The sequence below is a fragment of the Stigmatopora nigra genome, chromosome 21, assembly GCF_051989575.1.
Source record: "Stigmatopora nigra isolate UIUO_SnigA chromosome 21, RoL_Snig_1.1, whole genome shotgun sequence".
In the NCBI taxonomy this organism is placed as follows: Eukaryota; Metazoa; Chordata; class Actinopteri; order Syngnathiformes; family Syngnathidae; genus Stigmatopora; species Stigmatopora nigra.
In genome coordinates, this window is record NC_135528.1 from 4,736,218 (window position 1) to 4,750,467 (window position 14,250).

At 38.4% G+C, this 14,250-nt stretch overlaps 1 protein-coding gene across 1 annotated transcript; it reads right to left on the reverse strand.

Annotated features, from left to right (window-relative positions):
- Positions 1 to 486: 486 nt before the first annotated feature.
- On the reverse strand, positions 487 to 13,292 carry col9a1c (collagen, type IX, alpha 1c). Its single transcript, XM_077744034.1, has 38 exons — positions 13,264 to 13,292; positions 12,247 to 12,332; positions 11,422 to 11,493; positions 10,810 to 10,939; positions 8,121 to 8,517; positions 7,935 to 8,015; positions 7,060 to 7,077; positions 6,724 to 6,813; positions 6,603 to 6,638; positions 5,604 to 5,675; positions 5,474 to 5,518; positions 5,351 to 5,386; positions 5,250 to 5,273; positions 5,104 to 5,157; positions 4,915 to 4,986; positions 4,662 to 4,700; positions 4,494 to 4,550; positions 4,315 to 4,368; positions 4,186 to 4,239; positions 4,064 to 4,117; positions 3,941 to 3,994; positions 3,820 to 3,873; positions 3,690 to 3,743; positions 3,543 to 3,596; positions 3,407 to 3,460; positions 3,285 to 3,329; positions 3,154 to 3,207; positions 3,022 to 3,075; positions 2,906 to 2,959; positions 2,737 to 2,808; positions 2,270 to 2,305; positions 2,151 to 2,195; positions 2,045 to 2,077; positions 1,759 to 1,905; positions 1,642 to 1,696; positions 1,378 to 1,572; positions 1,196 to 1,282; positions 487 to 1,123 (listed from the first exon to the last, which is right to left on the reverse strand). Exons 1-38 carry the CDS (start codon positions 13,290 to 13,292, stop codon positions 918 to 920), a joined length of 2,853 nt encoding a protein of 950 aa, XP_077600160.1. The 3' UTR covers positions 487 to 917.
- Between the last annotated feature and the right edge of the window lie 958 nt (positions 13,293 to 14,250).

Here is a 14,250-nt window from a genome sequence, read left to right on the forward strand (position 1 = left end):
ATTTTAGACAAATATATTTTTTTCTTTTAGGCCCACATTCTTTTGTTCCACTTTATGACTCTTGGTTGAATTTTATTCAAAGCGTTCATGAACAGGCCAAGTGAGCTAATTTATTCGTCCCTTCGTATTTTGTTATATTGTCCAATGTGCTGGTCATCTAAAATTTATAAGATTGTCTTGTATAAATGTATTCTATTTGACTTCATTTGGAAGAAGGAACAGTAAAAAAATTGTTCTTTTTTTGCTCTCTCAAAAATAAACAATGCAATATTTTATATTACAACTTTTAAAGTACATCGTAATGATAGTTCCAAAATAAAATGAACCCTTATTTTTATCCGCTTAATTGGATGATCACATGATAAAATATTCCTCTTTTGTTCTCTGCCAATTGGAAGTCCTTTTATTCCATACCACAATGTATTATAATTTTATTATCTGGGGAACATGGTGCTATAGTGTTTTAAAATAGTGTCATATTGTAAGTACTTCAAAGAATTATGTAATGTACTGTACTATAAAGATTGGAATAAATTAATCTGAACCATAATCCGAGACTTTTTTTTTTTTAATTGTGAAGGCACAGTTTGAAACACACCGAGATCTGAAAAAGAATAATAATAGAAATATAGTTGAGGAGAAGTCTATTTTACTGTTTGTCCATATGTGTTTTGCTCAAAAGACTAAGGTCAGGAAGCATCTTTTTAGAAGGAACACACCAATTTGGCGATCTTCTTTTGTAGTCACACACAAGTCCAAATGTCTATACAATTTCTACAGCTGTCCCATGTTTTATTTCCATGTGTAGCTAACGTCCATTGTTTCAGAAGAAGAGCATAACTGGACTGGTGAACCAGGTGAGAAATGGCGTCACCTGAAAGTTGAAGGTCTGAGTGTGCCAAATGAGCTGTGGTATCTCACTTTTTTTTGTAACCGGATGAATTTTTCCCACTGTACATAAAGAGAGCTGGTGGATTTCGGTTTGTACAGGTTGATGGATCGCAAAGACCCGGTGGACCAGGAGGACCCTTTAGACCTGCTGTGCCAGGGATACCAGGGCTTCCTTGTTCACCGCGTTCTCCATCTTTGCCATCTTTGCCAATGCCAGGCGAACCCGGGGCACCTAAAGTTATGCAATTGTTGATATAATGTTGAGGTAATATTACATTGTTTTGCATCTTAAATCTTATTTTACCTGGTGCTCCTGGCAATCCTGCACTGCCTTTAATTCCAACACCATCCTCACCCTTAATGCCTTTATCGCCCTTAGCTCCAGGATCGCCTGCAGAGAGGAAAGATATTTAATAGGGAGCTTGCTAAAAGTCCCAAAACTGATGTTCTGAGTTCAAATTATAGAACAATTTGTGGTAAAATGACCTTTCTTTCCAGGTGATCCAGGCATTCCAAAGAAACCCGGATGGCCTTTGACCCCCATCGGTCCTTGAGCTCCTGGTTGTCCTGGTGCTCCATCTAATCCGGCGGGACCCGGTGGTCCGACGAGTCCTGGGATTCCGGGGGCTCCTAGAGCGGCGGGTCTCTTCAGGAAATCTTTCATGAATTCTCCTAATTGTTCTGCATTGGAAAGAAAAAAACGCAGGTGAATTTGTGCCTCTATTTCAAATTAAAATGCACCCATTTTACCTTCAACAACAGCTGAACACATTTCCCGGAGCTTGTCGTCATTCACTTTTGGGCCCTGCAAGTACAAAATGACATTGTTTTTATTTGAGTTGAGTTGTCAGTAGATGCAAAACTTACAGGTAGACCTCTTGGACCTGGTGCTCCAGGTAATCCTGGTTCTCCCTCCAAACCTCGGGCTCCCATTGGACCAGCCAAACCCTCATGACCTGGTTGACCTGGTCTTCCATCAGCTCCGGTTGCACCTCTCGTTCCCTTTACTCCTTGCTGAAGAGGAACATATATACTACATCGAAGCCATTCTGACATTATCAACCAATGTGGGTCCAATTTAAATATGAGCTATAATTGCATTTATTTAGTTTTCCAAATGGCTTATTGTCATTAATATGATTGATAGATATACCTCTCCTACAATTCCAGGGATACCAGGTGGGCCCTGAAAGACACAAAAATAGATGTAGTAGTTTTAGTGTTTTGTGGAGTTTTAGAATTAAAATACGAAAACATACCTGGTCTCCTTTGACTCCAGGATCTCCAGAAAGACCTGTATTGCCCTAGTAAACAAATAATAATAAAACAATATGTTCTATGCATTGAGGAGGATGTTATTTTTAGATGGTAGGCTTACCAAACTTCCTTTTGGACCTTCTGGGCCCATTGGTCCCTGAAGATAGCATAATGATTAGTCTATTTGACACATATTCCTGTAAGGAGTGGCTCGGTTGCCCCTCCTGGTGTGATGTCATTATTGTCATCAGCTGTTGCAATGATGTGATTATCTTTTCCTTTGCTATTTAAGGATTATGGGTTGCCAGATCGACTGGTTTGTTCCACGTTGTCATGCTTATGTCACTTGACGCCACACCGCATCGTGGGATATCATGTTTCAGTTCAGTCATAGTAAGTTGTTTCAAGCCCAAGTTGTATATGTTATGTTTTTGCCAGTTAATTTAATCAAGGATCAAATACAATGGAACGGCCTCCCTTTTCCATCGGCGTCTCCGCATCTGGGTAAACCTTCCCCCGGTCGCGTTGCGCTACGTGACGTGATCATAACAATTTCGTTTATTTTCAAGATGTAGAATGTTGTCTAACCTGATCTCCTTTGTATCCAGTGTGACCTTTTAACCCCTTTTCTCCAGTGTTGCCCTTTTCTCCTTTTTCGCCCTGTTGAGGATCAGTACAGTATGATTTCCAATTCATATGCTCATTTATCATCTGAACACCACTCTGGTAAAGACCCAAAAATCTTAAAAAAGGTCACCTCAATGCCTGGTGGCCCAGCAGGCCCAATTGGCCCTTGTTTTCCAGTTTCACCCTGAAAACAAATCCCATTAAATCATTGACATGTGAAAAGTCAGTAATTATATATCAACACACAGTTGACCCTTTATCTCCTGGTTTTCCATCTTCTCCAGGTTTTCCAGCCTCGCCCTACACACACACAAACACATGTAAATTCTAATGTTGAACAGAAATCAGTCAATACATGTTATATTCAAGTCGCCTCACAGTTTTCCCAGGAAGTCCAATGGGCCCTGCAAGTCCCTCATCACCAGTATCACCCTAAAATTAAAATAATAGTCTAAGATAAAAAATTTGAAACATTATATAGTCAACAATAAACCAAAATAAAAGTATACCTTTTCACCGCGAGCTCCAATGACTCCCTTCTTGCCCGGAAGACCCTAAATAAATAAAACATTTTAAAAAATGTATACTATCAAGATGTCAAGTTACAAAACATACACACAATATTACTTACAGGAATACCCACAACTCCCCTCACACCGACAGTTCCAGAAGGCCCAGACTCTCCCTGTTTAGTGAGTACAATATTTATGTCAAAATGCAAAAATAATATTCAGAATATTCTTCATCATTTGAAGCTCAAAAGTCACCTTAGCACCATCCACTCCAGGAATTCCATCCATACCATCTTTGCCTGGCGTTCCCTATAATTCCCGACCAAAAAGGTCAAACAAAGAACCAAACACTTTGTTAAAAAAATATATATATATTTTTGAAAGACAATCAATTAAACTTACAACATCTCCTTTTTCTCCTTGAACCCCCTGCTCTCCTTGAGATCCTATTGCTCCCTAATAAACATATACGAATGACATGTTCCAAATGTGAAATATGATATCATTTAACATGTTGAATTAGTATACTCACCTCATCACCCTTTGGTCCCTCCAAACCTTGACGTCCACGCAGTCCCTCCACACCCTGAGGTTAGAAACTTAGTGATTAACCCTTTCAGAGTTCTTTAGAATTGCTTAAGAAGTTGGCTTACAGGAGCTCCAGGTGGGCCAGTGGGTCCAGGCATGCCATTAAAACCTGGAGGACCCTACAAAAACCCCTGAATTAATTAGAATAATTTCAAAATAATAAGCAATCAGACTTAAATTGAACTTACTTTATCTCCTTTTTCTCCAGTGGTACCAGGTAATCCAATGGGTCCTCTTTGACCCTTTAGCAGACAAAGTAAAAGACATTTAAACAATGTCAACCGCTATTTTTGTCAATGGACAGGCTTACATCGTCTCCCATGTGACCTGGAGTACCTTGAGGACCTTGTGGTCCTGCATCTCCCTGTGGAAACGATATAAAAAAAGTCACATGCTGCTCTATGGTGTTTTTAAAAGACCATTTCATGGAGTCAAATACCTTTTCTCCAGGGATACCGTCTTTCCCATTTTCACCAGAGATACCTTTGTGTCCCTGAATGTCACAATGCAATAATAAGTGATAAACAGCTTATTTTGTTCCACTTCAATATGCTGTCTTTGGGCCGTATTCCGAAAAATATGTTTCTTTCCCGTAGTATTTTCACTCTTGTTGCTCACCTTCATGCCTGGTAGCCCAGCCAATCCCTGAGGCCCAGCAGGGCAGGCTGCAGGACACTAGAAAAATATTCCAAACATAAAGACTGAAAAAAGAACCCAAACACTCTTCATTCTTTGACAAATTGTCAGTCATGCGTTAGTTAGTGTGACAGAGTGAAAGAGACTCACAGATTCCCCACTTCCCTCAACACTGGCACCAGGAGGCCCCTAAAACATAGCATAGTCACATCTAAAACATCCAGAGGGGCTTTAGATGTTTAGATGGATAAAAACACCCATAACAGAAATTCCCAGAGAGGCAAAAACAAACAAAAACCAATAAACATGTGTACCCATTCTAATGCACAACCTTAATGACTTAATCCCAAATAGACCATCACTGTCAATGGCAGCCAATACATAGAGATATAGCCTTTCTTACCATTGGACCTGGAGGTCCTGGAATCCCAGGAGGTCCTGGATTTCCACCGTCCCCTTTCGGTCCTGGTGCACCCTACAAAAGTGTTTTTAAATCTTTTTACACGACCCAATAATGTCTGAATAGTTAACAAGAGGAAATAACACAAAGACTTGGCTAAACTGTCATTTCCTCACACACTAGTACTCTAACCTCAGGCCCGATATTTCCTTCATCCCCCGAAATTCCTGGTTTTCCTGGCGGTCCCTGTCCAAATTAGATATGCAATCACTTTAATAAGCATTTTCACAGTATATAACACCACATCAGAATTCTAGAATATAGTTGCGACTACATACAGGGGGTCCTTCACTTGTAGGGCCCTGTCAAGAAAACAGTACAGAACAAATTTCGTTATTTCATGACCGAGAACTTTGTTAAAAGAACGGCGTTCACTCACAGGGAGTCCTGGAGTCCCAGGAAACCCAGGAAGACCCTAACAGATAGATAGAACATAATTACAGGCTTATTTTATCCTCCCTTTTACTGCTGAAAAACAATAGAGATTTAAATGGTTCCTTACTCGCTCCCCCATTGGCCCTCGGGGACCCATTGAGCCGGGTGAACCCTATAGAAAACAAACACAGATCACAATGGTGATGTAGCAGATATTTAAAAAGTTCAGAGTTTAGTATAGGTTTTTTTCCCCTTACAGATGGTCCTGAAAGACCCGGTAGACCTCGTTGCCCAGGAAGTCCAATTTCCCCCTGCTCGCCTTTGCTACCCTAGAAAACACACAAAGACATACACAGACAAACACAAATAAGAGCGCTTTATCTTCCTTGCCTAATAGTTGGGTCGACTGAGCAAAGGTAATGGCGCTGAAAATAAATTGTGTTTTTTTTATGTTGCTTTAAGGCTGGATAGGATTAAACCAAGGGGTGTTCAATCTATGGCCTGCTAACAGTTTTTTCTACGTGTCCATACGTAAATATGAAAATATCTTTGATTATGGCTCACAGAAGAAGATACAATTCCTTTTAAATGATGTTGTATTTGTTAGATTTACCACTTAGATGGAGGAGTCATTAGCTCATATAGGGAAATGTGCACTTAAATTACACATTTATTTATATATATATATATATATATATATATATATATATATATATATATATATATATATATATATATATATATATATATATATATATATATATATATATATATATATATATATATATATATATATATATATATATATATATATATATATATATATATATATAAAATAATGGTTATTAATTAGAGTTTTAGAGAGTGATGTAAGACATGTCTATAGTAATAATGATAAATGATCCTTCTTAATTCCCCAAAAAGGCTGGCATCGTTTGCATCCCTTGAATCAATGCGGTAGTTTTACTAAATGAAGGGGACATCCATTCTCATGTGTCTCGTAGAAATAGAACAACAAGTATTCCATCTTTTGTTAAGGACTGCTATCGCTTCACTTCTGTGCTTGGATGGGATGCTCAAGTGCTCTGCTTAACCATCCAAGGTTGACCTATTTGGACAGCGTCAAAGGATCAAGGCTTACGCTTGTGGAATGCTAGTCACTTTACCTTGATTTAAAGGCATGACAGATATGTAATGCCGTTGGATGGAATGGAAATTGCTTCTATTTTTAGTGCAATTATTTATTTCTTACTTACAGTCGGACCTGGGCTGCCGGGACTCCCTGGAAGTCCCTGTGGAGAACATCCAAAAGATGAAATGGACTTTGTATATTGGAAAGAATTAGAATTGGCAGGATTTTTAGATGGAAATTCTTACATCTCGTCCATCTCTGCCACCTTCCCCCGCGGGACCACGAGGACCCTCAGGGCCATTGGCTCCAGGGGGTCCTGGGATTGTTCGATCAGGCTGTGATAAGGAAATGGACGGGCCGTCAGGATAACAGCTTTATTGAATAAATATCCAAATTTGGTGGATTTTGAATACTCTGTGCTTTAGTGTAGCTCATCACATTTGAAATAAGTATTGCTAGTATAGTATGCAAATGTTAAAGTGCTTTTTTTCAATCGCCGAGCCACCATCGTCAATGCCATTGGCAACAAAGCCAAGTTTGAAATAGAGTATGAGCAAAAACAAAAGTGGAGAAATAAATACCTCAGCATTGGCAAACATCTGAAGGAGCCAGAAGAAAAAAAATGAGAAAAAAATAAGGCAGAGTTAGTGAAAGTATAGTCACACCCCAACCGGTCGTCACCACAAGAGCCAGCAGAAGTGCATCTGCTAAGAATTCATTGCAGTGAGTTATCATGCTTTCATTTCAATACAAACATCTCCCTTTTATACACCACTTCTCAGCCATCAGTCAACATGTTAGCCTGCAGCAAATCAGGCAAATGCAGATATATTTTGGATACAAAACTTTGCATACATTAACAAAATATAGTCACATGAAGGACACTACCATTGAAGGCCAATGCATTTCAAACCATTGAAACACATTGGACGTTTATTCCTATCAATGGTAGCGAATAAGTCAAATACTTATCCGAGTTGCAAATTTGTTTAGTGAGAGACCAAAATCCTTGAGTAAGAATCATGCTATTGAAAAAAATAGTTTTCCCATCATGCACGCTTTTCATTTTGTTTTTAAAATAAAGATAAGAAGAAGAAAAACACACCAATTGAGTTTAAATGCGTTGCATATGGCTAATTTCAGTAATGCTTTTCCCCCCAAAAAATATTGTGGCTCAAACCATTTTTGGTCTAGAATTAAATTAAAGTGTAACCAAAGTTAAGCTGACTGAGGTTTTCCCTAGTTTACTAATTAAAATATCTCAACGCGGTGCATCCAGGCTTCATTTATTAGCCCCTGTAACGGCTCTTGTTCGCATCAACGTGTTGGTTGCACTTGTACAATTCCATCTCAGCATCTTGCTTCCTCCCAGCATGCAATTAGGCCTCCGGCTTGGACCGAAAAAACCACAAACCGCATCAGCACAGATGCCGAACACATTTAAGGGCGCATGTACCTCGGTGGCGGGTAACTCGTTGCAGCTTTCTCGCTGGGATCTCTTTGGGTCGCAGTGAATCAGCATCCACTGGAGCTCAAACTGAAAAAAATAATATTAATAATGATAAAAATACATTCGTTTTGCTTCACTGGCTGTCAGTTTTATATCCACAACACGTCCCACTGTTATACGGCTATGACTTACCACCACAGATGCCCCAGGATCAGTTTCCAGCCTGCCTATGAGAGTGTCTCCCTCTGTGTTAATGGGCCCTTTGTCCTTGATGGGTTTTTGGTCCACGGGTTGGCAGTCCACGTAGAGTGTGACCTGTTCACGCTCCACACCGATCATTACCTTGTGCCATTTGGTGTTGAAGAGCACGGATAGGCCGGGGAAGGTGACGGTTTGGAGGTTGCCATCCGAGCCGGTTAGGAAATATTCAAGAGATTGCTGGTCGCCGTTTAATCTCAGGCCTGCTTGTTTGCGGCCGTCCTCGTCTACGATTTGCCAGATGTTCCACACTTTGCTGATTGTGTTTTTGATCATACGGAAGGTCACCATGAAGGAGTATTCGTCGGGGAAACCACGAGGAAAGTTGAGCCTGGAGGATGATTGAGAAATAGTATTACGGTTTGAAGTTGTTTGGTGAAGTCTTTTGGGTCGTTGGTTACAACTATGCAGAGGCAGAACGTTATCTAAATGTAGTTTTAGTTTCCGATTTGAACGGCTATGGACTATGTGAGTCTTGGTTAATGATATTCAAGTACACCTTTACTTTTACTCGGGAACCTTTTTGACGAAGAGAGCCATGAACAATTAATATATTCAAAGATTATTGCTTGAGAGGCATACTGAGAATTTAAAAGTAAAAATACATGAAAATGTGAGCATTTATTATTCATTTCACTACTTTGAAAGTCAAAATAAGTCTGAATTCTTTTGAGAACATTATTTCACTGTTGCTTATCAATGAGTATCAATGAGAAGATGCATGCAGAAGAGTTTAACGAAGAAAAAATATGATTTAATAAAGAAAAATTATGATTTAAAAAGGCGCTAGAGATAGTTCCGGCGCCACAGTGCCAGCGGTTCCCATGTTTTACCACCCAGATTCGCGGGGAGCCATATACATAGGTTCCCTACCGCTATTATACATGCATACATACGCATTTTTACTTGTTCAAAGGAAAAATCTGATTCTGCTGCACAAATTGATAAAAACAATTCAAGTCTAGTCACGGTTGATATATAATCTTAAACATCGTCTGGCATTAAAATACCTAATTTGGGAAATCAAGAAATATCAGCCTGTATTTTGAATAATTCCTGCACTGTGGAGTAATTCAATCTTTCATTTTTAGGCCAACCTCTGTTCTGTTTTTTTTTTAATATGCCAGATCACCCTAGGTGTTGAATTCATAGAAGGCCGTTGTGGCCTGTTTTTTATTTTATTTTATCGTCTTGTAAACAAGAAAGGTTTCCTGTTACCCAATAAAGCAAATGAAAGTCTTTCTAGTATAAGCCCAAGGTCAGAAATTGTCAAATATACGACAACGCCATTGCTTCGGCGACTTGAAAGCAGAGGTTGCTGGACTGTTTAACGGTAAACACGTATTAGCATTCAGCGTGACGATGATTTGTTACATAACGGCTTGTGATCAAGGCTACCCGCGGGAGGGAGGATCAACATCCATGGGTTCCAAAACTAAAAAGCTGGCGGCTTTCATTATGTAAAGTGCCATTACCTCAACAAACTCTTTCATTCACTTGAAATTGCATCTTAAAATAACAAAAATAAAGTTAATATACAGGGATGATCACCCAAAACCAACACATTTATGACACTACACTTTTGTTAATTTAGGAAATGTCACTAGTACCCTGATAAAGCATTAGAAGAATGAAAAATGAAGGTTATAGCTGTCAGCTTGTTCTTATCTTTCGCACATTTTTCATCTTGTTTCAACGCCAGATCTTAATTGGTGCCCATAGTAAATTTGAAGCCTGGGATCCAAACCCTCCGGTAAAGAGAATAAAGAAGAAAATGCTAATCCGGACACGCAGTGGAGTCCAGCCTTTAATTACGAACTCGTGAATTTTTTACAGGAAGCTAGTGATGTTGTCAGCACTTGTTATTTATCTTACTTTTTGTTTCATAGCCTTTAAGGAGCACACACAGCAGAAGATAAATCATTAGCAAATAGGCGTTACACTAGTAAAGTTTTGTTGTGAACATTTACAAGTACTTGGAGTGAAGACTGGTCATTAATTAGTAAAACTATTTAAGAAAAAAATATTTCCCTTTACTTGACTTGATGTCTTTTATTTTTTTGTTTAGTTGTGAAATAAATTTGGTATTGCAATACTTTTTCATTACAGAATTGGACTTAAATGCTTAAATTTGTATTTTTTTAATTTAACAACATTAGAGGCATTTTTATTGGAAAATATTACACACAAAATATTTTTGGTGAGAAAATCAAAGCCTTTAATGGGAATTATGAGCTTTTTAAAAAAGAATTGTCCACTAAAATGCTTTTAAAATATCCATTTAAATAAATTTGGCATTAGGATACATATTCATTACAGAATTTGACTAAAATGCTGTAAAATTTGTTTTTTTTTAATTTAACAACATTTAGGGTATTTTCATTGGAAAATATTACACAAAATATTTTTGGTAAGTTAACCAAAGCCTTTGATGGGAATTGTGAGCTTCTTTTTTAAAATTTGTCCACTAAAATGCTTTAAAAATATACATTTATAGTCCGCCAACTGCCAGATATGTTCAGACACGTTTTCACTACCAACCTATAATAATGCAACACCTGCAACGTGAGAATCAAACGTCTGTTCTTTGAAAATTCTCCACTAAAAAAACTCTAGTACTCACATAGTTGGAATTTGGAAGTTAGCCTCTCGGTCGAGACGGTACGCCACCTGGAGGGGTGTTGAACCGTCCACCTTCCGTACACCTTTTAACGGGATGACGTCCAGTTGGAATTGGGTAATCAAATCGAAACCTGCATTGTTAAGAAAAAAATGGATGTCTTATTAATCCTGTCTTGGTTTTGGATGAATTTTGCTCCAATGGAATGAATTTAATGAGAAAAACAGCGCAGTTGTGAGTTTGTTTGCTTAGAGTGGCCAATTTCAAACACAGCCTCGGGACAATGTGCTTGTGTTTGAATAATTTTAATCACATTTCCAAGCTCAAGCAGAACCCTTTGTCGCCTTATTTATAATCATATTACTTGCGTCCGTAGGAATTTGATAAGCTTTCCTTTTTAAAATCATTCACTTTATTGTCTTTCTCCTGAGCAGACTAAGCGTGCCTTAAATTAACCGATGAGTACCACAAGATGGCACAAAGAAATCAAGAAAAAAAACACCTCAACTCACTTTAACCTTGTTTCACAGTTACTACAGGGTGGAGCTAAAAATAATAATATGTAAATATGTCATAAATAAGTCAAATGAACTGATATATGGGATATTTGACCACCTGGTAGGTCATCTTGTCCACTTCTCATGGGTGGGCAGACTGTGTCTCCATCTAGTCGGTTGAAATCCACTTCTAATAGGAAAGAAAATTCGGTTTTAGTAGGTAAAACGCATACATTTTTATTACAGTTTATTTTCGTTTTGAATACTGATTTTTCACAGGGTTACTATTTGCTGAATATCATGTACGTCTGCATATTATGACAGTTTTTTTTCTACTTTCCCATAGTCCCCTTGGTGCCAGCCATTTGTAGTCGGCACAATCTACAACCTGAGTCAGCCACGCATCACATCTGGAAGCCCTTCACCGAGCCCACATAATCGCTGAGACATGAGACCAAACTAGTGAGACGGAATTTATAATCATTTTTTTCTACTAAACACTTATCTAACCACACACACTCAAATTATTAAAGTTACATTGTGCTTACCGTCGCTTTAAATGAGCAAAACAAGTCATTTGTGCAACAGGCATGAGATGAAACACAATAAACCTCATGCATTTAAAAAAAAACTTCATCCGCAGCTTAGTGCTTTCATAATACATTCATGGCATCCATAAACAAGTACGGAATACTGGGAAAATTGCGATTGTCCAAAAGGGGGATTTTTTAATCTGATGTAATCCTTGATCACGACACAGACTCGTAAAACATGGCTGCTATTTTGGGCCCTTTACAATGATAAAAAGGTTAACCAGGGAACTGTGCAGGACTGAACAATAATCAGGTACATTTACTGGTTGCTTCATTACATATTTTCATGTTTAATGCAATATATCTAATATAACCTCATATCTAATATTGAAAATAACATGTTGACTTACGTCCAAGTACTGAAGCAAATAGAAAGGACACAAGGACGGTGAAGATAGGAGAGTATGTCCTTATTGTGGCTGAAAATGGCGGTTTTCTGCACAAAAAGAATGAAAAATATTATAGTAGTCATCTTTTAAAAAATGTGGAAAATACTTTCAATGCATTTGGTGATGAATTGGATGTCTAATCATGGACGTCAACCATCCCACGTAAAATGAATTGGACGTCTAACTTTACTCAAATTTGTGAAAGTACTGACGCAAATCGTCATTTTGAACCCCCCCACCCTCAAAAAAAGTTAGTTATACATAGTAATTGATAATGAGAGGTGATGCCAAACATTTTTTTGTAAGCATTTAAGCATTTAACAAGCATTTTCCTCACATTATCACTTAGAATTTGACACCCAAACATCGTGTGATATTGGAATCTCGATAAAAGGAATGTAACAACTTCATATTTCACCAGGGAGAAATTAATCCTGCGGTGTTGGTGTTAGTTTTGCTGAACAAATGAATAAAAAAGTCCGCCATATGTGGCAATGGCAATGTGATAATAATGAAGTGTTCACATGGAATAAGTCTTGAAATAACTAATTTTCAGATGAAAATTCAGTTTTCAATTGATATTAGGAACATTGTCGTTCAAATAACCCACTCTAATAAAATCTTGTTACTATAGATCGCTTAAATTGTTCAATATACCCCCTTTAAATGCACAAAGTACACAAAAAAACATTAAAATAAACATTCCAAGGTCTTCTAAGGTTTCTCTCCTTTCTATTAAACCCTTCTAAGCAACCTGCAATAACCTTAAATCACACATAAACCATAACTAATGATGTCCTATAATCCATCCACTTTCCTTCAAATCTGAGTTGATTTCCAAGCGACATCCTCATCACCACGGCCCCTTAATTGCAAAAGAACTTTAAAATCCCTCTTCAGAGGGCTTCCTCACGTAACCCCACGATAAATTCAAAGGACCAAAACGCCTTGACACGGACCCTGACGTGAATTATTTACCTCGTCGAAGAGAAGTCGCAGAAGGCCATGTTGCACGGCGACGGATACCCAAGTCGAATTTGAATCCCCCACCCCTCAGCCGCTTCCTACCTGCGCATATTGAGAAGTGAGCGCCAAACGGCCGCACGGGGATGTTCAAGCACTTTCCAGGGACAAATAAAAGTTGGCTTAATGGCATCCCATTGGCCGGGAGCTTCTGAGGAGGTGGTATCCGTGTTTTATTAGCCTCACTTAAAAGGTTTTTGGAGCCCCAGGGCCCATATGCGTACGTAAACTTCCCTCTCTTGGGTGCCCCCTAATGATATGTGGCGGTCTGTGTGTAAATCTCTTCATAATTACCCTGGTAATAGCGAAGAAGCTGAGCACAGGTGATGAGATGTGCATTTTAGAATCACGTGTTGGCATCCGTTTGTCTGATGATTGCATGCTACTCCTCATGTGGACTTCAACTAGCCTTGTTATTAACTATGCACGCTACCTGACATGCGGCGTTCTCACTTTAGGCGCAAAACGAGATGTTGAGTAGAATTATACGTTGGTGGGATAACAAAAAAAAAGGACTGATGTTTTTGTAGAAGTGAGGGATTGTTTTCAATAGGCCTGATGTCATTTGTAGGTTAAAAACTGGAATGTTCTGGATTGCAACACCTGCTTTACAGGAAAAGACTGGTTGGAAATGGAGAAAAATATTGGTGGTTTTTACAAGACAGGATTTTAAAGTGTACTACTTGGTTTTTGCAGTTTACGCAAATGAAAATAAATTGAGTTAGTACCATGTACTATGGGACCATGTGCCGAGTTAACATAATTGCGACCAAAGACATAACTAGCAGTAAGAGGAAAAACAATGTTTTTTTTTGTTTTTTTTCCCCCTATCAGGCCCCATGACGAGCACTCTCATGACCTATTCATATAAACAACTTAAGGTTTGAGCTGCCCTCTGCTTTGGATTGACAAAAATCACAATAACTGGAGTGAACTTATTAC